This window comes from Drosophila tropicalis, unplaced genomic scaffold, assembly GCF_018151085.1.
Source record: "Drosophila tropicalis isolate 14030-0801.00 unplaced genomic scaffold, ASM1815108v1 contig_878, whole genome shotgun sequence".
Classification (NCBI taxonomy): Eukaryota; Metazoa; Arthropoda; class Insecta; order Diptera; family Drosophilidae; genus Drosophila; species Drosophila tropicalis.
The window spans coordinates 16,762,601-16,789,014 of record NW_027173374.1 but is presented as its reverse complement, the minus strand read 5'-3'; the positions used below and the strand labels follow the sequence as shown (position 1 = coordinate 16,789,014).

The window sequence follows — 26,414 nt, the reverse complement described above, 5'->3', positions numbered from 1 at the left end:
CCATTGTGATTATTTGATAGTTAGAGAATCCTTGGGGAGAATAGAATGCGGAAAACAATAATATAAATTACTTCCGCATTCATTTGCATTGGAGACTAATGGCAACTCTGGCCATAATCCGTTCCAGCTGTGTTGATTTTTAGTTATTTTGTCTATTGCGCAACTCATTGAACTTGGATCCCCGAGGAAAGAATAGAATTAGAAGAGAAGTACTCAATCAGCTCACAGACACACACACACAAGCACGCCAAAATGGTAAAGTAATGCACATAAATTATACTTACGATTACCCAAATAAAACTCAAACTTGTCGCAGCAAAATCCAATTCAAAGGTTGGTCTGCACATTCGGTCAACGATCCTACGGCCAATTGCCGCTCTTTGGAGTAGTTGCGACAACAACAACAAACTCAACAACAGCGAGAAAAAGCACAAAATCAGTCCAACCCACCATTATGGCCAATTCGATACGTCAATCGTCCTCCTCCGTGCTGGCCACGGAGTCATCTAACAAGGGAATGATTATCATAAACCGTCCGAAAGCATTGAATGCCATTAATTTGGAAATGGTTCGAAAGATCTATAAGCATTTGAAAAAATGTGAAAAGTCCAAATCTTTGCTGATTATCAAGGGTACGGGAGAGAAGGCGTTTTGTGCTGGCGGCGATATTCGTGCTCTAGTTGAAGCCGGGCCCACAGATGAGTCGAAGAGCTTCTTTCGCGAGGAATACACAACGAACGCTCTAATTGGCAACTACAAGATTCCCTACATAGCCATTATCGATGGCATCACAATGGGCGGTGGAGTGGGTCTAAGCGTTCATGGAAAATATCGCGTGGCCACTGATCGCACACTATTTGCCATGCCCGAAACGGCAATAGGACTTTTCCCCGATGTGGGTGGCTCCTACTTTCTGCCGCGACTCCAGGGAAAGTTGGGCCTATATCTAGGATTAACTGGCTATCGTCTGCGAGGTGCTGATGCCTTTCATGCCGGAATTGCCACCCATTTCTGCGATGTTAATCAAATCCCCGAACTGGAGACGGCACTCCTTAACTGTCCCGATGCGGATGATGTGCCCGAACTATTAAAGAAATTCCATTCGACCCCTGAGAAAGCTTTCACATTGGAGCCAGTGCTAGAGAAGATCAACAAGAACTTTGCCGCAGATTCGGTTGAGGGCATTTTAGAGAATCTGCAAGCAGATGGCAGCGATTGGGCTAAGAAGACGCTAGAGGTGAGGTGATAAGCACGTAGCGCACATAATCGTATGTTAATTGAATTGGCCAATCAGCAATCCGTGGCGGTTCGCATAAATATTTGAACTTTTTGAACCAATTAGCGATGCACGAGTTCGCACTTTACTCAAGCCCGATTCTGATATCGATGCTAATGCTTCGTTCCCATTTTAGACGCTGTGCAAGATGTCGCCCACTTCCATGAAGGTCACATACCGGCAGCTGGAGTTGGGTTCTCAGCTGTCTCTGGCTCAGTGCCTGATTATGGAGTACCGACTGGCCGTACGCCACTTGGAACGCAGTGACTTCAAGGAGGGCGTCCGTGCTCTGCTCATCGATAAGGATCAGCAGCCCAAGTGGCAGCCATCCACATTGGCCGATGTCAGCGAGGAGCATGTGCAGTGGTTCTTCCGTAAATTGCCTGATACTGAGGAGCTCAAGCTGTAAATCTCAATTTCAGTTTGTTCGTTTTTTTCTCTCGTTTTCGTTTGGTTTGTTTATTGCAAATGCTTGATTTGTGCATGGTCGCCCGCCCGTTCGCCTGCATTTTTCCCTGTCTTCAGTTACAGTTTTCATTTGATAAACTAGCTCACATATGTATGTATAAAATATCTCTTTTTTTTCTGTCTATTCCAAACAGCAGCGACTAACCTCAAGTGAAACTCTGTTAACAATGTGAAATTTGATGCATTTATTATCCGATATACATAATTATTTACATTTATATATGGTATATATCTTTTATATACAATTGGTAGTCTTAAATCAAAAAACTTAAAAATTGTGCCTAGAAATCGTTTAACAACAATAAAGTGGATTATATTACGTTAGACGATAGTTTAATCCTTTGGCTTAAGACTCTCCTCCACCGTGTTGGACAGCTCCTGGAGTTTTTCGATTTGATTAGGTTGGAAATTAAACTGGCTAAGCTCTTGCCTCCAAGTGGTTACATCCACAAGCAATTGCATACGTATTTTGTCATCATCAGAAATTGCAGAGGAATTATTGGTTTGCGCTGCGGCTGCTCCGCCACTCTTGAGATTTCGCAGTCGACGCAACGATTCCTCAGTCTTTTGCACCGAAGTGAGAACCTCGTTCACGACATTAAAGTAACTGCAAAAAAATGAAGTTTATTTGAGACATTACTTTGTTCTCCCAACTTACGCCTTGGTTATATTACTGGCCACTTCAGCCAGTATGTGCTCCACAACGAGAGTGCCCAATTGGGTTTCATGCTGTTTGGCAAATGTTTTTAAAGGTCGCAGCATTTGCTCTACATAGCCAGAGCACCTAGTGGGCACTTCACGGTTAGTCTTTCTATATAGACGCGGTAAATCATTCACTTGTCGGACGTTCTCAGACCCGCATTCGTTGATCAGCAACTGTATAAGTGTATCCTGGATGGTAGCAAGATGGGCGGCCAATGCATCGGCAAGGGTGAGAAGGGTTTTGGCCAAGACATCTTTGAACACTTTAGTGCGCTTCTCACTGGGAACCGATTGAATAATCAGTTGCTGCCACTCTGGCATGTATCCGTCCAATTTTCGGATATCACCGTGGAGTGCAATCAGCAGTTGATACTGTGTATATGGCCTGGCAAAGTCACTCCTCTTTGAGGCCTGAATGGTGTCGGTGATCCAGCGGCAGAGTCGCAATACAATTTGCACATTTAGCTTATAAAATTTCGGTAGAAGCTCAGGCAAGTAAACACCTTCGGACCAGCATCGGGTCAGAGCGGAATGGGCTGCATTGAAGGGCATTAATTGATAGCCGAAGGGATTGGCATGCTCAAGGGTTTCATCCAGCAGTAGAGGCTCAAGTTTCGCCTCGAAATTGCCGGCAATTTCCTGAAGAAAAAGATACATTTTAAGTTGGTAACGATTAAACGGTTCTTCCATCATCATACCTGAAAGCATATTTGGAAATATACTGGAAGATTCCAACGGGCCTCGAAACTCTTGGTCTGCTTATGCTGGCGATAAAGGGACACTGCGTGCTCGTCACTGCTTATAAGCAACTCCTCAATCTTCCCCAGAAAATCGCGCGTACATTTATATTTGACATAGAAGACCTCCGAATTGCCTGGAGCAAAAATTGAGTTCATATGCAGCTCCAGACGCATCTCAACATCGGACCAAAAACTGTGGACCACAAAATTAAAGCCCTGCAGTTTATCCGAATAGAGGGTAAGGCGTAACAGATCCGTCATGTGCAGCGATATGAAGTTTAGAATCTTGCTGTAAATCCCAGCCAAACCTTGTGGAGAATTTTGTAACTGCTGTTCACTGATGATGCCGCTCATGTAAGGAGCAACTACGTCATCTTGAAAGACCTTTTCAGCCCGGCTGCAAGCATCTAAGGTAATGTAAATCCTTAGGCATCTTTCCAAAGCCTCCGAATTCTGCGAGCTGCGAGTCTGTTGCAAAGCTTCATTGAAAAATAGGCGCAATTGTTGATGCAGTTGTTCTTCCAGTTGCCGAATCTGGGTCTGCTGCTCGGCCTTCAAGTGCCGTTCGCAATGCTTCTCATGGAACTGCAACTGTATAAGGTCCAAAGCGGCACGTTCCAAGTCGACAGCTTGACCCGGCTGTTCGCCACTCAATTTACGGTTCATTAAATCCTGCAACTTCTTAGTGGTTTCGTACACGGTCTTCAGGCTTTGCAAACTACGCTTGAACTCTCGCAGCTGACGCTTCTCCTCCAGTTGAGCCCGCAGCTGGCTTACATTCTCATCGATCAGATTGTGTATGTTTTCGATCTCATTGCGGAATTGTTCCAAGGGGCGCCTTATGATCTCAATAGATTGATCGAGACCCACAAGATTCGCACTCAAGTTTACAAAGTCTGCATAGTCCTCGTTGATCAGATCGATCATTGCTGCCCTCAAGCCTTTTAAGTATAGGCCCAGGTTGTCTCGCAATTGCTCCAGACTAGGTGCATTGCGATTTTTGTGAAGAAATTCATCCACCGAAAAGTTGGCCTACTCCAAGAATATGGTGAAAATCATTAAAGACGATTGGTGATCCAGGCGAGAGGTTTTAATTTACCTTCATAAATTCATTTTTATCAAAGCACAACTTTTCTGCAGTGCTTGTCGAGCCGCTGGTAAGCGCGAGTGACTGCTTGGGCAGCTCGTGCATATTTACAGATAATTATGGTTTTCAGATTTAAACAATTTAAGAATTGATTGCCACGAAACAAAACCATACAAATTAAAACACAACAATATATCTCCTTTTGTGTTATTAGGGCATACTGATTTAATATTCTATGGTCACACCAATTTGACGGATATGAATTTTGGCACGCTGTGGTCACACTGTCTTTGATATGTGATATAGGCATGAACAGATTTTCTGACTGTCGGTAACAACACTGTGCTTTTCTTCTTAGATTTGTTTATATTTTCGCCGCTTATTATCAATAATAATGCCGAAGAACTCAGTCTGTGGTAACCGCAATAATGGTCCTCGCAAGCGACCAGTCCAGCAATTGGATGAAGATAATCCTATAGTCCAGGCATTCCGCAACTACTCCAATGAATTGACCGCGAAACATGACAAACATGAACGCATAATTAAACTAAGCCGCGATATTACCATTGAGTCCAAACGCATTATTTTCTTCTTGCACTCCATTGATTCCCGAAAGGAGAACAAGGATAAGATACTCGAGGAGGCCGAGACTCGTCTTAACAAATTAATTAAAGTTAACTTCAGAGATGTGGCTCTTGAGCTACGTAACCAAGATGTTTATCAGTTCAGGACTGCCTATTCCCCGGGTCTACAGGAGTTTATAGAGGCCTACACCTACATGGAGTATTTGCGGGAGGAGGAGGGCAAATCTGTGTCGGATTGGGAGGCACTGCAGTCCGTCATGCAATATGAAGCTGACGAAATAAAGGAAATAACTGCAGATAATCAAGCGACAGTCGATGAGGCTGTTGCCGAGAAGAATCCCGACAAATTCAAATTTTTTGTTGATCCCACTGAGTATGTATTGGGTCTATCGGATTTGACAGGCGAACTGATGCGCCGGTGTATTAATTCATTGGGCAGCGGAGATACCGACACTTGCCTGGACACCTGCAAAGTGCTCCAAGATTTCTACACAGGGTACATCAGCTTAAATTGTCAGCGTGCCCGAGAGCTATGGCGCAAGATAACTACAATGCGTCAGAGTGTCCTTAAGGCAGAGAACGTTTGCTACAATGTAAAAGTGCGTGGCGGAGAGGCTGCCAAATGGGGTGCAACCTTTGATCATAAGCCAGCCGAAGATGTGGATGAGGGTTTTTATTAATCCATAAATAAACATATATGTACCATATATTTCAACAAAATAGACCTAGTATTTTTCATTCTCTTAAGGATAGCTGGTAAACTTAATTTTTAAATGTGGATCACTTTAGTAATCCTCACGATGATAAAAATAAACACAATCGTACTACTCGAGGGTATAGCAATAATTCTAAATCTATAAACTGCTCCTGTTGGTCGGCATTGCGTTGAAGTACGCTTACTCTATAACTCAATATACTGACCAAACTGAATTCCATGAATAAACATTTTATATTTTAACAATAAGCTTAAGATCGCACTTTTTACATAATAATAACTAGTAAACTTAATCATACTGGTCACAATTTACACGTTGGCTATCAAATTCCAGCTCTTCGTCGTCATCATCATCATCGTCGTCGTCAAAGTTTGCCCCTGGTCTATATTCTTCATCTTTATCCGAGTCACCGCCAAATGGATCCTCATCATCCTCGGAATTCAAATCGGAATCGGGATCGTTTTGCTGCTGCTGGACACGTCGACGTTGCCGCAATCGATTACGTATGTTCTGGGCAGAATCGACTAGAGTGTCCTTTAGCTGGGCTACTATATGGTGCTACCATGGCATGTTACTTACAATCTGGCGGATGTGAATGCTGCTGGAAATGCACGGGATTGCGGCGATAACACAGATTCCCAAATGGACAGGCTGGCGTGCCAAGTGGTGGTTCAGGATAGTCAGGGCGGCGATAGTCATCATCACCTGGATGCGCCTCAGCGCTACGATGAGCAGGGTTACGCCTGAATTAAAGAATTGGATAATTTGTAATATAATTAATTTGCGTTAACGAAACCTACCTATAGCATCGTATGCCAAAGCGGCAGGACGGACGAATGGTGCTTGAAGAGACAACAGCAGAAGCATTATTTGCTGTTGCTTCACCATTACTCTGTGTCGGTTCTGCTTTCACTACCACTGGAGATGTTACACTGGTGTCGGCTGATTCTGCCTTCACAGTAAGAGAGGAATTGCTGGATACGGATGCAGCTGGTGGAGGATTCTCATCGGTGGGCTCTGTTTTGACTGCTTCTACATTTGACTCTAATTTTATTGAGTTAACCACGGGTTCGGCTTCACATTCAATGGGCTCTGTTTTTATTCGTTTTGTCGGACTAGCTTCACTGAAGACACCTGCATCGCCCGCCATTTCAATTTCAGGTAGCTTCCTTTTAATGGTTTCATCCTGATTTGTAGTAACTGACTCCTTTTTGGTGCCGACAGCCTCCTCCTGCTGTTGCTCGTCGCTAACAGCACTCATTATAAACATAAAATATGTAAGTGCTATTTAAGGGCCGACAATTTCAAAAATTATTTCACAACGCAAAAGCAATGCTAGTGGTGAAAGAAATTGTTAGAGATGGAACTAAATTCACTGCTCATTTATAAGCAACGGCTTACTAATGCCAACCCAAAATGGTGCTGCCAACTGTTCGCATTAATAGTTTTTTTTTATATAGGCTGCGCTTGCGCTTTGTTTTGTGGTTTAGTTTTATTGAAAAAATAATATTTAACATATAATATTTTGTTTAAAAAGTGTTGTAATTATAGTAGTGAACTTTTTTGCACGTTGTGTAAGTGTTAATTTGATAATTTTCCACTTCTGAGACAGTGCAACAAGATATGTACATATGTTTCTGTTTGCACTCGAGTACTAATGTGAGTGAGAAAGAGATAGAGTGAGTGAATCTACTACCAAAAAGGGACAGGGGGCAGCAGCAGCAGCCAGAAAACAAACCGCATTCCAGAGCGAAACTTGCATCAATGAAAAAGGTGGGACAAATCCTCCTCTTCCTCTAGATGAAGACCATTTAAGTTATCGCTTGTCATTTGATTCATGCCATTTCAGCCATGCATCATCACCATCCGCCATTACCCATAACCAGCTCGAGCGAGATGCCTCCTGTTTCAGTGTCTGCCTCCTCCACCCCTCCAGTGGCTTCCACGTCAGCCATAGCGCAGCAGCAACATCAACGACGTCGCAAAAAGCGTCCCAATTACAATTATAATGGAACTCGAACTGTCGATGTCCGTCGAGGCTACAATGGATTTGGCTTCACCATCTCTGGCCAACAGCCGTGTCGTCTGTCTTGCATCATCAGCAATTCTCCCGCTGAGCAGGCGGGTCTGCGTTCCGGAGACTTTCTCATTTCCGTGAATGGTTTGAATGTGTCCAAGCTGCCACACGAAACGGTTGTTCAACTGATTGGAAACTCTTTTGGCAGCATACGTATGCAGATCGCCGAGAATTACTATTCAGACAGTTCGGATGAAGAGAATGCCCATGCTAATCCATTGTTGCTGCAACGAAGTGCTCGCGGCCAGCTGGTGGCCGCCAGTTTACGCCACAAGCCGCGCTTTTTGCATCACAAATCTAAGATGAATCGTTTGCGCAACTCACCGCAAAAGAAGCCACCGCCTTCGGCTGCTACAGATGCTGCCCATGAAGATGCGGATGAATCCAAGCAGCGGTCTACACTGCCGCTGCGCCCTGTACTAGAAGACGCGCCACTCGTCCAGCTGGCCAAAGTTTGTGCGGGTTCGGGACAAGCGGACGTGGCCAATGTTAGTGCCATGGTGCGGGTGGTAGGCAGTGCAGCTTTAGAATATCGTGTCATTGTAGGTTACTTGGGCACGATTGAGATGCCCAAGCAGATTTCGCACAGCTCCAAGCTACAGACTGTGCGCTCGTGTATTCGTAAACTGCGACAGGAAAAGCGTCAACCCACCATTGTCTTGATGGGCATCACACCTGATAGCCTCACTCTACAGAGCTCCAATGGCAGTGCCTTGGCCACTTACGCCTCTTCGAGGCTTAACTATGTAAGCTCATCGTCTGAGAGCGAGAATCGTTTCTTTGGTCTTGTGACCAGCGCCATACACAACACCCAAATCGAGGAAGAATATGAAGCCTTCAATGCAGGAGGAGGAGGTGGTGGTGTTGGTGTTGGTGGTAGAAATGGTGGACACATTAGCATCTCGCATAGTTGTCATGTCTTTGTTATCGACACCAAACTCATTGAACACGGCCAACATATACAGAGAGCTAATGAGTTTCATTTGGAATGCACGCAAGATCCGATCTCTAATCTCTGCCTAGAGTTTCCCAACAACTCGGAGTATGTGGTCAATCTAATACGCAGCATGTACACCATGCGAATACTACCCCCCGCTAGTCGCGGTCACCAACCGGAATGTGAAGTCGGAGGAGGAGGAGTAATAGTGGCAGGAGGCTCCGCTGCCCACTCGCCGCAACCGTCGAATCATAGTGAGATGTCTACAACCACATCAAATTCGGATTCGGGAATTGGTTTCAATAACGATTGCACAAACATTTCCGATCGCATTGTCGTCGTGGATTTCCTTGGAAATGGTGGAGGAGGAGCAGCTGCCCAGGCAGTCCAGCATCCTGCAGCTGCCCATGGTCTACCAGCCCCAGCACGTCCTCAAGGCATTGTGGGTATTCCCGACAATCGTCTAACTGTGCGAGCCATGCCCGATTTTAGTCCAAATTCACCACCAGCAATATCTTCGCTACGTCGTCCGAATCTTTTGGCCAGCTTCAATCTAATCAAGAGCCCAGCCACAAATCTAACTGCCACCCGTTCTTGTGATGATGTCCTAAATCTTCTTATGGAGAATGATGATGATTCACCGTCACTCTCTGTTTTGACTGCTGTTGCGTCCATGGATGACATTTCGTTGCATTCGGCGGCTCCCTCACTGGACGATAACGAGACTCGAGACATCCGATTTGTCCATCCCTCATGTGTGCCTCGAAAAATGCGCCGCTCACTGGCCGTAGATTTAACGCCGTCAACTACAACAACAACGCCGCACAAGCTCAGTGTCCAGGTGTTTGGCAAGCCGGGATCGCGTCATACCCTAGGATTCGAGGCCATTGACATCATTCCATCAGCAACATCAAACACTAATATCGTGGACAACATGGACACTTGGACCAGTTTGCAGAATATACACAAAGCAGCCCACCAAGATCGAATATCATCAATAACGTCGACCACAAATTGCCTACTAGAAGCTACAAATAGTGAACCGGATTTGGGGGTAAGTTAAAAATAATTCCAATAAATTTGCCATATAAGCATGTATCGTTAGGTTAAGTTCTCAAAGTTGGCCAGAAATTCTTTGTAATTTTATTATTATAGAATTTGTCATCGCCTTTTCTGTCTTTGACAACCCTGTGTTATGGGAGAACCCATACCTACCATGTTGAAAGTTTAACCGTATTTTGTTTACCTGGATATCACCACCGCATACTGTTACGTGAACTTATCGTCGCTCTGTCTACTACACACACAGACACAGAGCACACAATCTTTATTCTGCCCCACGATAAGACACAGATACTCACACACACACACACACACACACACACACACCATATTCCAAATAACACAGTGGGTAATCTGTGGCAGTATGCGTGCCATTTGGTTCCTCTGTCCAGCGAGTTGGGGCGTTATCCCCATCCATAACTTTCAGTAGTATACGCGTTGCTTTAGTAATAGGTATTCGCAGTGCATCTAGCTCCTTTTCAAAGTAAATTCTTTTTAAAATATTCTCACACCACTCCTCTGATTATGCTTCAAACTGCTTATCACTCAGCGTTTGCGTCACTTGATTGATAAGAGAGTGGAGAGAGTGGAATCTACCGCGTTCAAAAATAAATATAGTGCCCTTGTGACGTCACTCCCCTCAACTGGAAGCGAAGCGTTCACAACGCGCTTAATTCAATCTAAACCAATTAATGGGAATACACGTACAGAAATACATCTATATATATTTTTAATAAATATATGTATTTATATTTCTCTGCTGACCTTTGTCATGCTCCCTGTCTCTCTCCCTCTACACGAGATTCTTAGGAGCTATCGTCGGTCGGTCGGTTCTCATAACTTAGTTTGATTTTCGATTTGACAACATGCGATTATTATTTTTTCCTTATTCTTATTGTTGTCGTCGTCGTTGCGGTTTTCACTTTCGCTGTGCTGTCTGTTTTGTTTTCTTTTTCATTAATTATGCACTTTTTGTTTTATGATAAAGAAATCTTACAAAAAAAGTTGCTCCATAAAAAGTTCAAGTTCTGTCAGTTCAAGAGGAGAGCTCCAGTTCAACGTCACCTATAAGTGTTATTGTGTGTGTGTGTGAGCCTGAAAATAAAACAATATAATTTATATATTTATCAATAAATTAAAACCAAAAGCCACAACAAATCGGAAAGTGAAGTGCAATTGCTTTCAACTGCTGCTGCCGATCAATGCAAAAAAATGTCATTTCGAGAACTTGTTTGCGGTCTCTACTCGGAGGAGAATGTCGAGAATGTGGTAAGCTTAAAGTATATATTGATGATGGTTAATAACTCATTTGGCTTCCATATGACCTTTCTGGTTAACATTTGTTGCCTGATCTCGATTTACATATGTATATAAGAACAACAGATCCAAGAAAGCTATAACTGTGGAAAATCGAAAGTTCTAATCAAAATATTTGCAAAGCAGTAGCCGTTTCTTTTAAATTTTTCACATAAATTTTCTATTTGGCAGTTATTTTTGTTGCACATGTTAGATATAGGCATTTGAGTAATTTAATTAATAAATATGAGGGAATATAAATAGACACATATCGTGACCAGTGTAAGCTGAACACGCAATCTTTAGACCTCAACTCAAACAGGTTGATTCGGTTCTTTTTGGCGGCAAGTGAATTTGTTCGTCTGCTGGTGGCACATGCCGTCACAGGTGAAACGAAAAACAACCCTCAAAGAGTCACTGTTAAATATCCCAAGGGGCAGACAGTGCCAAATGATCGTTACTACTTGTTTTCTTCCTTCGAACGCTTCGTTGGCTTGTGGATCGTCATGGGAAATGGACTTAGCATTTGACTTTTAGTTATTACCAGATTCGTTCTCGTCTAGAATAAGCCACAAAAGTTGCCCTCACCCATGACTGCGTTTACACTTGTATTTTGTTTTTTTTATAACGTATTTGCCAGCTGACTATATATGTGGTTGGAATATCTGATATCTAACCGATGGCATGCCATGCCATGTCATGGCAACAAACATGTTTGACTTTATCTATACAGTTATAATGTTTGTTTGTTTTGTTGTTGTTATCAACACAAATGCCAAAGGCCATGCACAAACAATTTATTTTTAAATTCTTTAAATTTAGCAGATCAAATAGCTCCAACATGTGTGTGTGTGTGTGGGTCTGTGTTTATGTGCGTTTCGTATTTTTTGTTTTTTTGATAACGTTAAGGGGGAAAAGTAAATAAATGAAATAAAATGTTCTGTTCCAAAGTACGTCAGAAGTAATATTTCTGTGTTAAAACAAAAAAAAACTGTGCTAATAATTATATATAATATATATACATATATGTATTAATAAAAACCTTGTGCCACCGGCACGTAACCTGTCGATTGATATGACCATTAAAGCTAAAAACAAAAAACCCGAAAAGATGAAAGAAACAGACACTTGACGATATAAGTTTTGTTCTCCGATGAAAAGGGCCCATTTCGACTGTCAATAAATGCCCCTGTTAATACTCTATAAACTAAAATATCATACCTACCATCCTAATAGATGGACATCTACACCTGTGTTTAGTTAGAAAAAATTTGACTACTGATTCTTAAAGGGCATTCAATACATACATTCAAATTGTCGCTCATAAAGTTAAAATTCCCCGTGACATTAAAGTTAGGCAGAAAGTCGACAGGTAAGGCATAAGAGAGGCATATGGACAAAACACCTGACTCTGACTCGTATATGTGTTGATGTTGTTGCTGTCGTTGGCCTGTCGAATGACTAACTCCTCTGAGCGGGGCAACTGGGAATGTAACCGCAAAAATTGCCTTGTAAGCCAAACCGCCCCTGTCTGTGTCTGTTGTGGCCATAGAAAAACGCGCGCGCATGCTCTCTTCTCTCTCCACCTGGGTCTCACACTGGTCTCTGCCTGTCTACAGAGCTACAGCTGTCAGCTATAATGCGATTGTTGTTGCTCTCTGTGTTCACCTGAGCCAAGTTAAGACAACAGCATATGAAAATGTCGTTAACAGCTCATGGCTCGCACAAAGTCTGAGTCAGTTTTCGATCGCAGTTCGTTAGCAACGCACATGGAAATTTTTATTGTTGTTGCTCAAAATAAATAAAAAAAACTGCTTTGGAATCATATATATTTTCACAATTCGCGGCACAACGACCAAGAATCAAGAAATCGAAAATATTTTCCTTGTGTATGTGTTTAAAAAAGTTAACCAAATGCCGCCCATAATCAATCAAAAAAAAAAAAAAAAATCATTGAGAACTGGCCAGAAAATTATTCGCTAACAAAACAATAATTGCAGTCAATTGAACTCTTGACTATTGCCTCGAATGTGGATGGATGTGTGAATGGGTCTAAAAATAAATTCCGCTAAATCAACAGAAAACAGAGAAATATGAAAAACAAACGATCCCCAATCCCGATTCTCTTACACCAGAATGTTGTTATGTTTAACGCATTACCTTGATATAGGCCCCCAAAAACGCAACCGATCTAAAAATATGCAAATATTTGTTTTAGTGACGCAGTCGCGGTAATTTCCCATCGCCACCCCCACATGAACAACCAAAGAAAAAAAACTAGTCAAAGTTGATTTATACTAAATTCCATAATCTGGCATTGTGCGTGTGTGTGTGTGTGTTTATAAACTTTAAGCAGAACTCTTTTAAATAACCCACAAAATAGCAAACTGTGCCATTAAAACGCAAAGTATTACCCAGGTTATAAACGAGATTAACGATCCTCAAAGTGATTTCCCTAATTTCCTGTAAATATCTGCTGCTGCTGCTGCCTGCCCACACATTCCCTATTTATTTGCTTTAGCTGTAAGCGAAAATGAAAAAAAAAAAAATTCCACTTAAAATTTCAAAGCAATTCACACAAATTTTTGATCGTGTTCGATTTCCATATAAAAACCTTGCCCAAAAAGTAGACAGCTTTCGATTTAATCACTCCACAAATAGTTTTCTACGAAATAAAAGAGGAGGGGTAAGAAGTGGTGGTGATGGGTGTATGAAAATTTGCAATAAATGATCACGAAAATAATAATAATCGATCTTGACTGTGACTGACTCGGTCGTAGATAAGATCCGATGCTGTTGTAATTATCAGTCAAGTTAAAGTATGAAATGATGTCACTACCGCTTTCATCTTGATTCGTGAGCCACACGATCTCCTCCGATTGAGTCCCGTTCGTGGTCTTAGTCATTACTCTACGGAGAAGTGGCTTGTGCTCAACCGTGCACAATATATGTACATATGTACATACATTTGTGTGTATGGGCCTCATTAATGGCTAACAATTCAAACGATGCATTCTCCTCATTCATTATTTATGTAAAAAAAAAAAATGCAAAACTAATTTAATTTTCCTCCATGCAGATGACGAATTCTTAAAGGAAGCGTTCGCCAGATAAACCAAAGAAGAATATGTATTTGGAAAGTTTTTCCATTCTAGTCACGTTTCTAGAATCTTAAATATTTAGTTTAGTTTTCTTTTAGGTCAGGGCTATTAAAGGCCTTTCGTTCTATGTATATTAAAGCGCAATTTCGCTTCGTTTGCGCCTTGCCACATTTATTTATTTGCCCAAATAAACAATTTTCCATATACCCTATACTAAGTAGGGGAAAAGAGTAAAAGCCGCCATACCTTGATTTGATATGATATTCTATTAACTTGAAGGTTAGAGGTCTGTTCCTCTCCAAACAGACATAGATTTGCTGAATCTGGGAATTTTAATGGCCAACCCATACACTTTTAAGACTCAACTTTATTTGGTGTTGTTAATAGGGTAACATATGCAGCCTGCCACTTTCTGGCTGAGTTTCTTTTATTTGTTTATTGATAAGATATTAATTTTTATAAGAAATTGTTTAGAATTCGTTATACATTTGTGTGGATCTCTATGGTTCTGACCTCATTAATGGCTTATGCGTTAATCGACTTTCGAACTCGTGAGCACACACACTCGTTTACCTCATGATTAAGGCAAAAGAAATCATAGTGGATATGACGCATCATCCGACTCTTCTAACCATAATAGAGATGCTCCAGACAAGTGACAATTTCCGTCACAGTCGGTTTAGAATCTTTGGCATGCCAAGCACGATTTGAATGGGCCAAAGTGTTGTCGTTATGGCCAAAAAGAAATGGCATACACATAGCAAAGTCTCGTCTCGATGGGTTGGCGTCTCAAGTGCGCAGGCGCCTGGCCTCGAATGTGTGAAGGCGTTCGGAAGGAAGGATTCCCCCTCCTCTGAAGCAACAACAACAACATCATTCTCAATTTGCATAGGAAAATTGCTTTTCTCACTCATTTCCATGAATGGGGGTATGCGTTGTGTGAGTATGTGTGCGGCACAAAGTTTACATTTGCTTGGCTATTTGGCCAGGAAAATTCAGTCAGAAGCTAATAGTCAAACAACGCGAACGTGTCCCGGAAAAATAACCCGACCAAGAACTTTGCGTTTTAATTGCACAGACAAACTGAAAGAGAAGTGAAAAAGAACAAGTTCTACATTTTTAATACATTTTTTTTAGTTAATTTGCGCGTCATGAACAATAATAATTATAATAAAGTAACAATAAATGACAAAACACCATCAAAACCAACACAATCAAACAACAGTAATCAAAGTATTTCCAGTATGGTGGAACGATTTGCTCAGTCGCTGAGCCAATTGAACGACTCTAGCACCTTTGATAGCAGCTTCGAGATCAAAAGAATTATGGCCAGCCCTCATCCCTCGGCCGGGCCCACGCAAACTACTGGAAATGCCCATTATCATCATTCGCGTCATCGCTGCCTCACCGAGTTGGATCGCGAGAGTTTGACCCGCTTTGTGCAGGACTTTGAGAAGCGCGGGACGGAGCAACAACTGCACCAACAGCATCAGGCTAGCAGTACACCCAACAAGAAAACGACATCATCCAAATGCAGCTCGCCGTTTATTTGCCGCAAAGCCAAGGAAATTTATCGCAGTGCCAGCGGCAGACGAAGTGCCTCACCGCACATCAATATAGTCGAGGAGGTGGTGCAGGAGGAGGAGGTGCAGCTGCAGCAGCAGTTGGATGGTGCTGCCAGGGGTCAACGGAAATATGCCGAAGCAGAAGATCTAATGCCCCCACCCATGGCTCTGGCTAGGGTTCAGGCCGAACGGCGAAGCTGCCGCAGTGCGTCGCGCGTCCTGCAGTTCTTCAGTTCGGCGGCCAAACGTCGCAGTGGCAGTCGCAAGTTAAGCGAACAGGAGACAGAAAGTCGCACAAATTCTCACGTCCTGCTCCGTGTTAATCCCACCAGCGCCGACAACAGGGAAAATGATCAGGATTCTCATCTAGGGTGTTCTCCCTTGCCAAGAGACCAGCTTAGTAGCTGCTTTGACGCCGAGGAAGACGATCATGATGATGGCATCAGTTCAGCCAGCTCCAATTTGACGTCCCTTCATTCATTGCAGGGCAGCAGTTCTTCTGCCAGCTCTTCCAGCTCCCAATCGCCAGACTCCTCCTTTGAGATGCATGCACCCCTGTTGCCCAGCTTCAAGATCACACCACCCCGAGCCGTCTGCAAGGCTGGCAAGAGTGCGGCTTGCGAATTTGCCCGCTTTCTACGTGGATCCTTCCATGCCAAACGCGCCTCGGTAACCACACTGCGCCGTTCCATAAGCGATCCGGATGCCATGCAGCAAATGGACTTCACCAAGCCACCTGTTCTGGGCGATGCCACCAACGTTATACGCGTGAGTCACTTTTAGAGCCATCTCTTCTCGCTTTGAATCGTATGAATGAATCTTGGGTGCTGGCCCCAGCTGGGCCCCATCCATCAGTTGCTGTGCCGCACATATTTTGTTCACTGGAACACCACTGTTTATTTACACTCAAGTCATCGTCCATCATTTTGTATATCACATCGCGTTCCGCCTAATTGGCGACCATATGGTCCCATCAGAGATTCCATCGAAGCGCACTCCCATATTTTTAAATAGTGTTTAGCATTTCTCGGATTCAGATTGGATATCGATCGTTGATCGATGCCATCCATTAAGGGTCTACATTAAATAAGAATTTGCCATTTAGTATTAGTTTATATGCCAATAAAGTACACTTGTTTGCAAATAATTATCATAAATTTCATTAAATGTTTTTGTTTTTCTCATCCCATCTCAACGATCGATTGTTTAGGGTAAGATCAGGTCAGAACTGATATTTACGTGGGGGAAACTTATTGGCAAGAGAGTGTAGATTTGATCTAAAATGTATTGCGTTTCAGATATGTTATGTATATTTTAATAAGTATTTAGTTGGACAATAACAACTGCAGTCTTGACATTTTTAGCTTACTTTTGCACCAAAATGTTTCAACTTAAGTTTCAGTTGGGAATTCTGCTTATTATAGGCAACAATTTGGAAGAAATATAAATAATTTCACTTGGGTCTTGTTTTACGACACCCCAAACACCCCGACACCCACTTTGTTTTACCATAATGAGACTTTCTAATTGTCGCATTTTTATGGGCGATGCGACACCTGTTGACTTTGCTGCTGAGGCATTTCACTTTTTATTTTTTTGTTTTTTAAGCAACTCATCGCCAGTATTTTCAATGTCTATCATCTCTGTATGTATGTATGTATGTCTTATGGTCAGTCCGTGTCCAAAACGAGTAAAACTTCCATTTTTATTATTAATAAAGCAAATTGAATACATAATAATCTATTCTATATTATAATAAAAAAGAAGGGCTCACCAAGAAGTAATAGGGTTGCCGGGAGCTGTTCGGGCATGGCAAGCCAATCTAGTCCCATCCGATTCATTCTTCCGCTTGGCATATATCAGCGGAATAAACGCATATAGCCCGCATTAAATTCCATCAAATGAACAAAGAACAACAAAAACAGAAGCATGCCGGATATTTAATTTAATGCACAGCGGTCGCAATTGTTCAAAAATATTTCGAGTAAGCTGAAAATACTCTATATATACTGAGAGAACTCAGAGGGATGGATCAAATGGCACGCATATCTCACATAAAGCCAATATAGAACCAATATGTACATTGAGATATGCGTAAAACTATGGAAAGTAATTTAGGTTTTTGGTTATTTTCACTTGCTAAACAAATCATAAATAACTGTAAAATTATAGAGATCTGTTCTTGGATAGAAAAAAAGGGGTGGTGCGCTGTATATGTACACATAGAAATTGAAATCGAATTTGGAATTTTTAGGTTTTTAGCCTGGTCATGTGCCACAAATGGGGGGTCTTTCTTTCACGCGTGTTTTGTTTATGTACACATGTGTGTGTGTGTGTATGTATGTGTGTACATGGATATGTGCAAATAACTTAATATATCAACCAAACAAGAACAACAACAACAAGAATCGCCCGCATTCCTTTTTGCTTCTCCTACTAAAACTACAGACCGTTCGCCTGCTTTTGGCATTTTAATTAGTTCAATTGTCTCTAGCTCTTTGTTTATAGCTGTAAAAAAAAAAAAAAATGTCTTGTTTAATTTATTCGCAACTTTGTTTTGCTTTTCGGGATATTTATAGAAAGTAATTGAGTTTAAATATTTGCAAAAAGAAAGAGAGAGAAAATATACATATGTATGTATATATGTATGTAAATAAATTAACTGTCGAACATGGTTTTCATTTCATAAAATTGAAACTTGATCTACTTCGCTGGTCACTCAGTCTTAAGATCTTTTGAACATGTTAAAAAATGTCTTATTCCGATTGTGGAAGATCATTAAAATATTTGATTTGCATACTTATATGGGCATGCAAAGAAGAAAAAGGAAATGGTTTGTGGGTTGTTGAAGAGAGCAAGGCGTTTGAGAGGTCGACAACAAAATGTGTGATAAATTGTTAAAAATGTCTTAAGCAACTTAATTAATTGGCAATGTTGACTAAAAGAAGACAAAGGAGACGTACCGAACAAAAAAACGAAAACGAAACAACATTTAATTAAAGACAGCAGCTGCTAAACAAAAAAATGCGTCACTTGATGCAAGAGAGAGGGCACGAGATAGAGAGAGTGTTATAAAGGCAAGATAGATAGATAGAGGGAGAGCAAAACAAAAACACACCCACAACTGCTTTTGAGTGGGTCTCGATTCAATGTAGTTCATTCATAAGCAGCCGGTGCTGGGCAAATAGGCAAATACATATGTATGTACATATAACAAACTGAGAGTGAGTAATAAACGGACAAACAACAACAACACACCAACTCGAAAACGAGAGAGCCATGGCACATAGGGACGCCGAGCCGTTTTTTGAGCACTTAAGTAAATTTTTAAAAGTTAATGAAATCGAAATGTTTTGATGCCACTTTATAGATAGAACATCAATGCATATTTCTGCATACTTGCTTTTTCAAATTTTTTCAACACTTTCGAGAAAAACGTTGTTGAAGTGTTGGGAACAGAATGAATTCCCTTCCGTTTATTGCAAATTGTTGCTTGACTTTGAGAGTATATAACTTTTGAAAGAAGAAACGTTATTGATAAAACTGTAGATGCAATTGAAAAAGTCGGGTTTGTACTATGTGTAAGTATATTTAATTTGTAACAAGTTTAGGTGTGTGCCTTAAAATTTGTGTCATTCTGAGCAACTCGCAAAAACAAAACTTATAACGAAATCTTAACTTTAGGTAAAGTTTAAAAAAAATGTTTACCAGTGTGCAGTCTAAGACTTTTACTATTGGATAGAATAATCAATTCTTTGTAAAATATAGAAGTCTCAATGTCCACAAATAACCACTTTTTTTGCAATTTAACTTTTTATCGCATAACCTCAAATTTCTGCTAGGGACGAGATTTTAACATAGCAGGAAAACACGATTTAGGAATAAAGCATATCGAGATAATGTTCATAGGTTGCAGGCGCATGTAGTGTTGTAGTTTATTGCACCAAAACATATAGGACCAATTTGGATGTTTTTAAGTTCAATCTTTTAGATGGCAGATGCATACGACCTTTCGAATAATAGGGAATAGCTCCAATAACAGTACAAAAATTGTTTGTGCGACTTTAATGTCTCATTTATGCACCTACAAAGAGTAGTACGAATCAGAAAATAAGGTTAACTACTAAAAGCGGAAAGGTATATTACAAGGTTGCTGGTTGCTGTACATACATATAAGCCAAACCTTCACGCCAAGAAAAACAATAGAATCGCAGATTTTAAAAACACTTTCCGCATAAAAATGGACATTCAGAAGCCTTGATTTTCTCTTTAAGCTTACAAAAAAGCTTGCAAATGCATTTCTATGAATCTTGGCCCTAAATTTAAAGAAATTATTAAAATTACAACGGTTGTATGAAAAGTATTATGTTTGATAAAATACTTTGCATACTTTTTTGGCCAAAATACTGTTTTTTCACCGTGGAGGCGAGATGCCACGCCCATTTTCTCTAAAAATAGTTGCAAAATATATTTATTACCTCACGCAATGTAATGAGACTGAAAATTATTATTAATCATACATTTTTGAATAAAGTGCTCAAAAAACGGCTCGGCGTCCCACAGTGCATTGTGATCGTCGTCGTCGTGTGTGTGTGTGAACATTACGCCCCACAATGCAGCAGCTGTTGGGGCCGCTCTCTCTCACTGTCTGTTACTCACTGTGTGTCTTTTTGAGATTTAGCGCTCACATCTTCAGTTAGTTTGTATACGTCGGTGCTACGAGTTCGTTTCTCGGCAGAGTTCAGATTCCTACATACATATGTATATCGTGTGCGAGTGGTTGAAATTGTGTGTGAGAAAAAAAATTGAAAAAATTAAAGTTATTGTAAACCGCCAAGTCGCGCGTTCGCCCCCTTCCCAGTCAGACTGACGAAGAGTCCAAAGAGCATATACAATTGGTGATGAAAATGAATAAAAGAATAAAACTAAATTGACAAAAGCGTCACGTTTTCGCTTTCTTTGCATTTGCCCACGCAAAAAATAAAACAAAACTACCAACAACAAGTATAACTGCGACACACCTTGAGAATATCTTGCATGGAATTTGGAATATAATATAGCAAAGAAAGAGAAAACATAAAATTTGCATCGGGTAGGTTCTGGCTCTTTTCCTTTCTGTCCCTCTCATTCTGCATACAAGAAGCCATTTCGGGTTTATCAACTTTGTTTATACACATACACATAAATGGTTAGTTAATCATTTGCATAAGCACTTCTGTATTTCTATATACATATATACACCCCCCAACTTTAACTTTACTCTCACTCCAGCCCCCCACCCACTATACTAACTTCACTTTTCTCCCCATTCCCTGCATGCTGTTTGATGATTATTCAAGAAATTCTTGGGACGTCTTATTTTCCGGCACACTTTTCAAAGAAATCGGTTTTCGTGGGGGTTTTCTGTGAGACACTTACAATTCTTTGTCATTATTTGTTATCACCATTTTTTTCTATACAAGTATACATATGTATATAATATAACTTTACAAGCACAAATTTCCAATGAAAGAGTGTGATATGCGTGTTGGGTTTAACTCTTCCGATCGGTATTAAATGGCGACTAAAATACGTGTTAAATTTTATATATGTATACCTCGATCGGTTTCTATAGTCGATCCAGAGCACGTAGAGCTCTACTTATCGGTTCTTGATAGGAATTCCTCTCCACCTCGTTTCGTATCGCTCCACATCACCTTATATGTATGTATGTGCCTTGTTATACAACTCATCGAAAACCATTCGCTATTTTCCATTAACATGTGTCCATCAGACCGTCAAAAATGTGAACAGTTTGTGGTTTTCCTTCTTCAGGTTTCGGTTTCTGGCCCAAATTACCACCGTAATAGAAATGCTCGGGAGGTAGGGAACTTATTTTCGCTTAATTAAGTGCCACCAACAGGTTGGGTCCATCTTTTTCCTCTAATATGGGCTACAAAATTTTAACACCAAAGTGTCGCCCTACCCTTAAGGAGGCGAAGAGTGTGCAGCAAGTATAAAGAAAGAAATTATCGTGTTGGAAATGGAGGAGGAGAAACGAATGGTCGTGGAAACCTGAGCCAAAAGCTATTGAAGATAATTTACTCGTGGGATTTTGTTTGTTTGCTTTAGCCGTTTGCCGTTTGAAATGCAAAACCCAGCGCATTGACTCTATGATGATGACTTTAATATATCTAAAGAAACAACCGCGTAGCCACAGAAAGGGGGAAGTGGCTGGACTGGGAGTGGGTAATGTAAATGTGAATGCACCACAGAGCAATGGACCACCGGAAAATGTCCATGTCAGTGTCCACTCAAGCATAGAAATATGCCCCTGGCGAGGGTGCCCATAGCGAGAGCGACAGCGAAAGCTTGGGGCTTGGCCACATTTCTTTCTCTCGTTGTCTCTGTTTAAATTTAATTGTTGCACAAGTTGCAAGTATTTTTGAGTCTGGCATTGGAATTATTTTAATTATTTACTTTGGCAAATTGTTTATTTCCTATTTACTGACTGATTGGCCAAAGACACACACACACACACACACACACCTCAAATCAACCGTTTCCACCCTGCGATCTCCCCGTAGTCATGTCTATTGTTTGGCAATCAACGTTGATTTATGTTCGCTTTGTTGCGTTTACTTGTTGCTCATTTGCAGTTGTTATTGCTCTCTGTGTTAGTGTGTATGTGCGTTTTTTTTTCCTCTAAATTTCACAAATTCGTTGTTTTACCACCGCCCCCTCGCCAACCCTTTGAGGCGTTGCCTTCCCTGCTAAAACAAACCGAAGTTGAAGTAGTTTGACCCAGTTTATTTTTTATTCAATATGATATACACTTACAAGCACACATATGTGAGGGAAGACGTGGAATAACTCAATTACTTGACTTTTCTTAGCACTCGAAGATCGTTATCTAACTTTCCCCATATATTCAAAATAAGCTCAGATCTTATAGTCGTTTCTCTTGTTACTGATTTATTTCGTTGTACTTTTCTGGTTTGTTTAAATATTTATTATATAATTTCGAACTATTGACCCGGAATATGTTTTTTATTCAATTCCCTTCAATAACAAAGAACTGGTAAATTTTAAATTGGTTTCTATAAATGAAGACACGAGAAATGAATAAAAATTGATTTTGCCCTTAAACGACTAATTGTCTTGATATGTTTTTTTTTTCTCAATCCGTTTGGCATATAAAACTCAACCGGAAGTGTTGGAAATTTCTCTTTGGTCCATTATGAACGTCAACAACGAAAAAAAAAAAAAAATGGGAAAAAAAATAAACAAAAAGCAATTAGACAAATACATACATATATGAACATATGTATTTATAAACATACTTATATCGATGAACATATATCGTGTGTACATACATACATATGTATATAAGTGCCTATCTGCACAGACAGTTGATTGTAATGCGAAACTTGAGCTGAGTCGTCCGATCTGTCTGAAAGAGAGAGATGAGATGATGGGGTTTTAGAAATAGAAATTCATTAATCTTTCTCAAAGAGTAGGAAGAAGAACGGTGGGAAATGCCCCATTGAGAGAATGTACTATGTAAATGGAGATGGAAGTCATTGAGAGTCAGCTCAGAGAGTTCTTTCTGACAGAGTAATTATCGACAAAGTGCTTAAAAGTGGTGGGCAAGTGTTGTCGTTCCACATTGGTAGAGAGTTTGGGATACTCTAGAGAGGCAAGTGGCATAGAGGACGGGGGAGTTCAAAAGTTTATCGGCGAGGTCTGTCTGTGGTGTCTGCTGACCATGATAATGACATGCGTCCGACACAATTTGTAGTAGTTTGAAAATTATGAGTTGGTTGAACTTTGTGTGACTAACGAAAAATTACTTTTCCCCTTTTCTTTTATATGTACATATACAGAACCGAGCACTGCCCGCCAATGCATCGCCTTTTCGTCGAGCCTGGGGTCAGTCATCGTTTCGAACGCCGCGCACCGACAAGGTGGCGAAGCAGCAGCTGCAGCAGCAGGGCCAACAGAAACATAATTCACCGCTAGTGAGACGCACTGCCTCCATGAACGCCTCCGACAACGATGTGTACATTAAGACGCTGATGCTGGATGCTGAACGAAAGGCGGCCACTTCACACAGTTTCTTGCAAGTGCCACAAATACTCACCACACCGGCGCCGCCTTCAGTTCATGCAGTGACGGTGGATATCCTCGGCCAGGATACGACACCGTCAATACCACCGCCAGAAGCCTCCTCCACCACCATTGGGACGCCTAGTCAGTGGGGCACATCGTTTGAACGAATGCTTCAAGATGCCGCCGGAATGCAAACCTTTGCCGAGTTCCTTAAAAAAGAGTTCTCGGCGGAGAACATTTACTTCTGGACGGCCTGTGAACGCTATCGCGTAATCGAGTCGGAGGCGGAACGTTCAAGTGTGGCACGTGAGATTTTTGCCAAGCACTTGGCCAACAGCAGCAGCGATCCCGTCAATGTGGACTCACAGGCTCGTAATTTGACAGAGGAAAATCTGGCCAGTGCTGCTGCAGACATTTTTGCTCCCGCTCAGAAGCAAATCTTCAATCTGATGAAGTTCGATAGCTATCAGCGCTTCATACGATCGGATCTATACAAGAGTTGCGTGGAGGCCGAGCAAAAGGGACAGCCCCTGCCCTACAACGGGGTGAATCTTGATGATCTGCTGAAGACAAATTTTCACTTGGTTGCCTCCTCCAAGGTTAGTTAGTTACTGATTCCTTTTTGCTTGTCATCGAATTCTAATGTCTCTTCTCTATCTCCTGGTAGCTCAAAAAATCGGCAAGCAACGCCGAGGATCGCCGACGTAAGAGTCTACTGCCCTGGCACCGCAAGACTCGAAGTAAATCTCGTGATCGTAGCGAACTAATGTCCGATCTTCAGAATAGTCTAATGCCGGCGCCTCCATTACCGCCACCGGCGCCGGGTCTGCTGTCCAGTGCATCGCTAAAGCTTACCTCCAATCAGAATTCGCTAAGTGATCTGCACAGCTCCCGTTCCTCTCTGTCATCCTTTGATGCGGGAGGGGCGTGTGGAGCGACAGCTAGTGCCGAGAGTGTTTGCTCCCTGTGTCGGGTCATATTAAGCGACGGAGCCACGACAATTGTGCAGACACGGCCAGGCGAAACTGTGAGTCAATTGGTGGATCGCCTTCTCGAGAAAAGGAATCTGGTGTATCCTTACTACGACATTGCGTTTCAAGGAACCACAAAGTCCATTGACACTCAGCAGCCATCGCAGATCTTGGCCGGCAAGGAGGTGGTGATCGAACGACGCGTTGCCTTTAAACTAGATCTGCCCGATCCCAAGGTGATTTCTGTAAAGAGCAAACCCAAAAAACATTTGCACGAGGTGATTAGACCGATTCTGACAAAGTATAATTATAAAATGGATGGAATTGTGGTCCTAGTTCGCGACACCCAGGTCCCACTCGACCTGATGCAGCCCATTACCATAGCTGATGGCCAGCGGCTGCAGATTGTAATGCGTCAGTCGGATTTTCAGCCAGGCGGCGGCAATATTGTGCCGCCGAAGCTCACTAAACCGATGAAACCGCTTCCTCCTTCAGCAACAACAACTAGCTCGTCGCAAGGTCAGCTGGACGAGCTAACCAACAAGGTGTTCAATGAGCTACTCCAAAACAAGGCTACAGATGCAGCGGCAGCGGATAGGAAAAAGTCCACTGATTTGTGTTCCATAAAATCCAATGACGCACCATCAGAGAGCTCTTCGTCATTATTTGGCATGCGACGTCACCAGCGCAACAATACAGCAAACATTCCGAGCAGCAAGCTTCCAAAACTCAAAAAGAAATCTACTAGTAGTAGCCAACATTCCGAGGAGGCGCTTTCAGCAACGGGAGCGACAGCGGCCACATTGCCGGCAGATCCCAAAAAGCCCATTATAGCAAAGCTCAAAGCAGGTGTCAAGTTGCAGGTGACGGAGCGAGTAGCAGAGCATCAAGGTTAGCTAATACTTTTAGATGAACTCGCTCAGTTTTAATCTTTACTTACTATCCTTTAGATGAACTTCTCGAGGGCCTGAAGCGAGCACAGTTGGCACGTTTGGAAGATCAACGTGGCACAGAGATTAACTTTGATTTACCAGATTTCTTGAAGAACAAGGAGAACCTCAATGCAGCCGCCTCAAAGTTACGGAAGGTGCGCGCCAATCTTAGTCCCATTAGCAAGACCAGTCCTCAGACAGTGGAAGGGCCACCCCAACCAGCCCCGCGATTTTCCATCGTCCGAAGTCAAAGCCATCAACAAGTGTCGCCTATGAAAGTGGATCTGGAGCAAGAGACTGATTTGCCAGCAGACATGCAGGATCCAAATGAATCTACCAAAGCGCCGCCTCCGTTGCCACCAAAACCAAAGGTGCTGCCAATAAAACCATCAAACTGGGGTGTTGCACCGCAGCCAACCACGGGAAACTATTGCAATAAATTCTCGCCAACTAAACAGACACCAATATCACCCACAAAAACGACAGGTAGCAGCAGTGGACCTTTTGCGAACAAATTACCCATAGACAACCCGGCACGTAAATCCCTAGAGTCAGCGAGCACTCGTTGCGCCTATCTGGATGAGCCCAGCAGCAGTTTTGTATAGTCGTGTGTGTCTGACGACTCTTAAGAGCCTTGTGTATATATTATATTTATTCCCGTTGCATGCTGTCCAGCTTAAATTAACTATGACGAACTGTTTTTATATTTAATATAGCACCATTATTTATAATTAGACTTAACTTTTAAACATTATTGGAAGAATAAATACATATATAAGAGCCAATAAGTTATACCCATAAGTATCGGT

General features: G+C 41.8%; 5 protein-coding genes across 7 annotated transcripts; 3 read left to right on the top strand and 2 right to left on the bottom strand.

Moving 5' to 3' along the window:
• Positions 1-84: 84 nt before the first annotated feature.
• Positions 85-2,068, top strand: Hibch (3-hydroxyisobutyryl-CoA hydrolase). Its single transcript, XM_068299233.1, has 3 exons — positions 85-255; positions 317-1,237; positions 1,413-2,068. The coding sequence occupies exons 1-3, from the start codon at positions 253-255 to the stop codon at positions 1,683-1,685; spliced, it is 1,197 nt and encodes a 398-aa protein (XP_068155334.1). The 5' UTR covers positions 85-252; the 3' UTR covers positions 1,686-2,068.
• Positions 1,915-4,480, bottom strand: Cog2 (conserved oligomeric Golgi complex subunit 2). The gene is made up of 4 exons (XM_068299227.1): positions 4,286-4,480; positions 3,145-4,218; positions 2,403-3,085; positions 1,915-2,351 (listed from the first exon to the last, which is right to left on the bottom strand). Exons 1-4 carry the CDS (start codon positions 4,376-4,378, stop codon positions 2,078-2,080), a joined length of 2,124 nt encoding a protein of 707 aa, XP_068155328.1. The 5' UTR covers positions 4,379-4,480; the 3' UTR covers positions 1,915-2,077.
• An 89-nt stretch (positions 4,481-4,569) lies between these two features.
• Positions 4,570-5,577, top strand: Trax (Translin associated factor X). Its single transcript, XM_068301054.1, has one exon. The coding sequence runs from the start codon at positions 4,668-4,670 to the stop codon at positions 5,535-5,537; it is 870 nt and encodes a 289-aa protein (XP_068157155.1). The 5' UTR covers positions 4,570-4,667; the 3' UTR covers positions 5,538-5,577.
• A 210-nt stretch (positions 5,578-5,787) lies between these two features.
• LOC137585319 (aprataxin and PNK-like factor) lies at positions 5,788-6,924 on the bottom strand. The gene is made up of 3 exons (XM_068301053.1): positions 6,374-6,924; positions 6,153-6,316; positions 5,788-6,097 (listed from the first exon to the last, which is right to left on the bottom strand). Exons 1-3 carry the CDS (start codon positions 6,841-6,843, stop codon positions 5,862-5,864), a joined length of 870 nt encoding a protein of 289 aa, XP_068157154.1. The 5' UTR covers positions 6,844-6,924; the 3' UTR covers positions 5,788-5,861.
• Positions 6,925-7,027: 103 nt separating this feature from the next.
• loco (locomotion defects) lies at positions 7,028-26,393 on the top strand. 3 transcript variants are annotated; one of them, XM_068301752.1, is made up of 5 exons: positions 7,028-7,346; positions 7,423-9,641; positions 23,477-24,301; positions 24,370-25,564; positions 25,624-26,393. In XM_068301752.1, the coding sequence occupies exons 2-5, from the start codon at positions 7,425-7,427 to the stop codon at positions 26,208-26,210; spliced, it is 4,824 nt and encodes a 1,607-aa protein (XP_068157853.1). In that variant the 5' UTR covers positions 7,028-7,346; positions 7,423-7,424; the 3' UTR covers positions 26,211-26,393. The 3 variants fall into 3 exon arrangements, with proteins under 3 accessions (XP_068157853.1, XP_068157854.1, XP_068157855.1); XM_068301753.1 differs by lacking the exons at positions 7,028-7,346; positions 7,423-9,641 and adding exons at positions 12,710-12,834; positions 15,184-16,379; XM_068301754.1 differs by lacking the exons at positions 7,028-7,346; positions 7,423-9,641 and adding an exon at positions 20,323-20,703.
• The last annotated feature ends 21 nt before the right edge of the window (positions 26,394-26,414 follow it).

Excerpts from the sequence above, each read along its gene's own strand:
- Hibch (XM_068299233.1), top strand. Across the intron at positions 1,238-1,412 it reads GGGCTAAGAAGACGCTAGAG|ACGCTGTGCAAGATGTCGCC; the intron begins GTGAGGTGATAA and ends TTCCCATTTTAG.
- Trax (XM_068301054.1), top strand. The coding sequence starts at position 4,668 with ATGCCGAAGAACTCAGTCTGTGGTAACCGCAATAATGGTCCTCGCAAG.
- loco (XM_068301752.1), top strand. The coding sequence starts at position 7,425 with ATGCATCATCACCATCCGCCATTACCCATAACCAGCTCGAGCGAGATG. Across the intron at positions 24,302-24,369 it reads ACTTGGTTGCCTCCTCCAAG|CTCAAAAAATCGGCAAGCAA; the intron begins GTTAGTTAGTTA and ends ATCTCCTGGTAG. Across the intron at positions 25,565-25,623 it reads GCGAGTAGCAGAGCATCAAG|ATGAACTTCTCGAGGGCCTG; the intron begins GTTAGCTAATAC and ends ACTATCCTTTAG.
- LOC137585319 (XM_068301053.1), bottom strand. The coding sequence starts at position 6,843 with ATGTTTATAATGAGTGCTGTTAGCGACGAGCAACAGCAGGAGGAGGCT. Across the intron at positions 6,317-6,373 it reads TTTGGCATACGATGCTATAG|GCGTAACCCTGCTCATCGTA; the intron begins GTAGGTTTCGTT and ends TCTTTAATTCAG. Across the intron at positions 6,098-6,152 it reads GCATTCACATCCGCCAGATT|TCGATTCTGCCCAGAACATA; the intron begins GTAAGTAACATG and ends AGGACACTCTAG.
- Cog2 (XM_068299227.1), bottom strand. The coding sequence starts at position 4,378 with ATGCACGAGCTGCCCAAGCAGTCACTCGCGCTTACCAGCGGCTCGACA. Across the intron at positions 4,219-4,285 it reads ATAAAAATGAATTTATGAAG|GCCAACTTTTCGGTGGATGA; the intron begins GTAAATTAAAAC and ends TTCTTGGAGTAG. Across the intron at positions 2,352-2,402 it reads GCCAGTAATATAACCAAGGC|TTACTTTAATGTCGTGAACG; the intron begins GTAAGTTGGGAG and ends ATTTTTTTGCAG.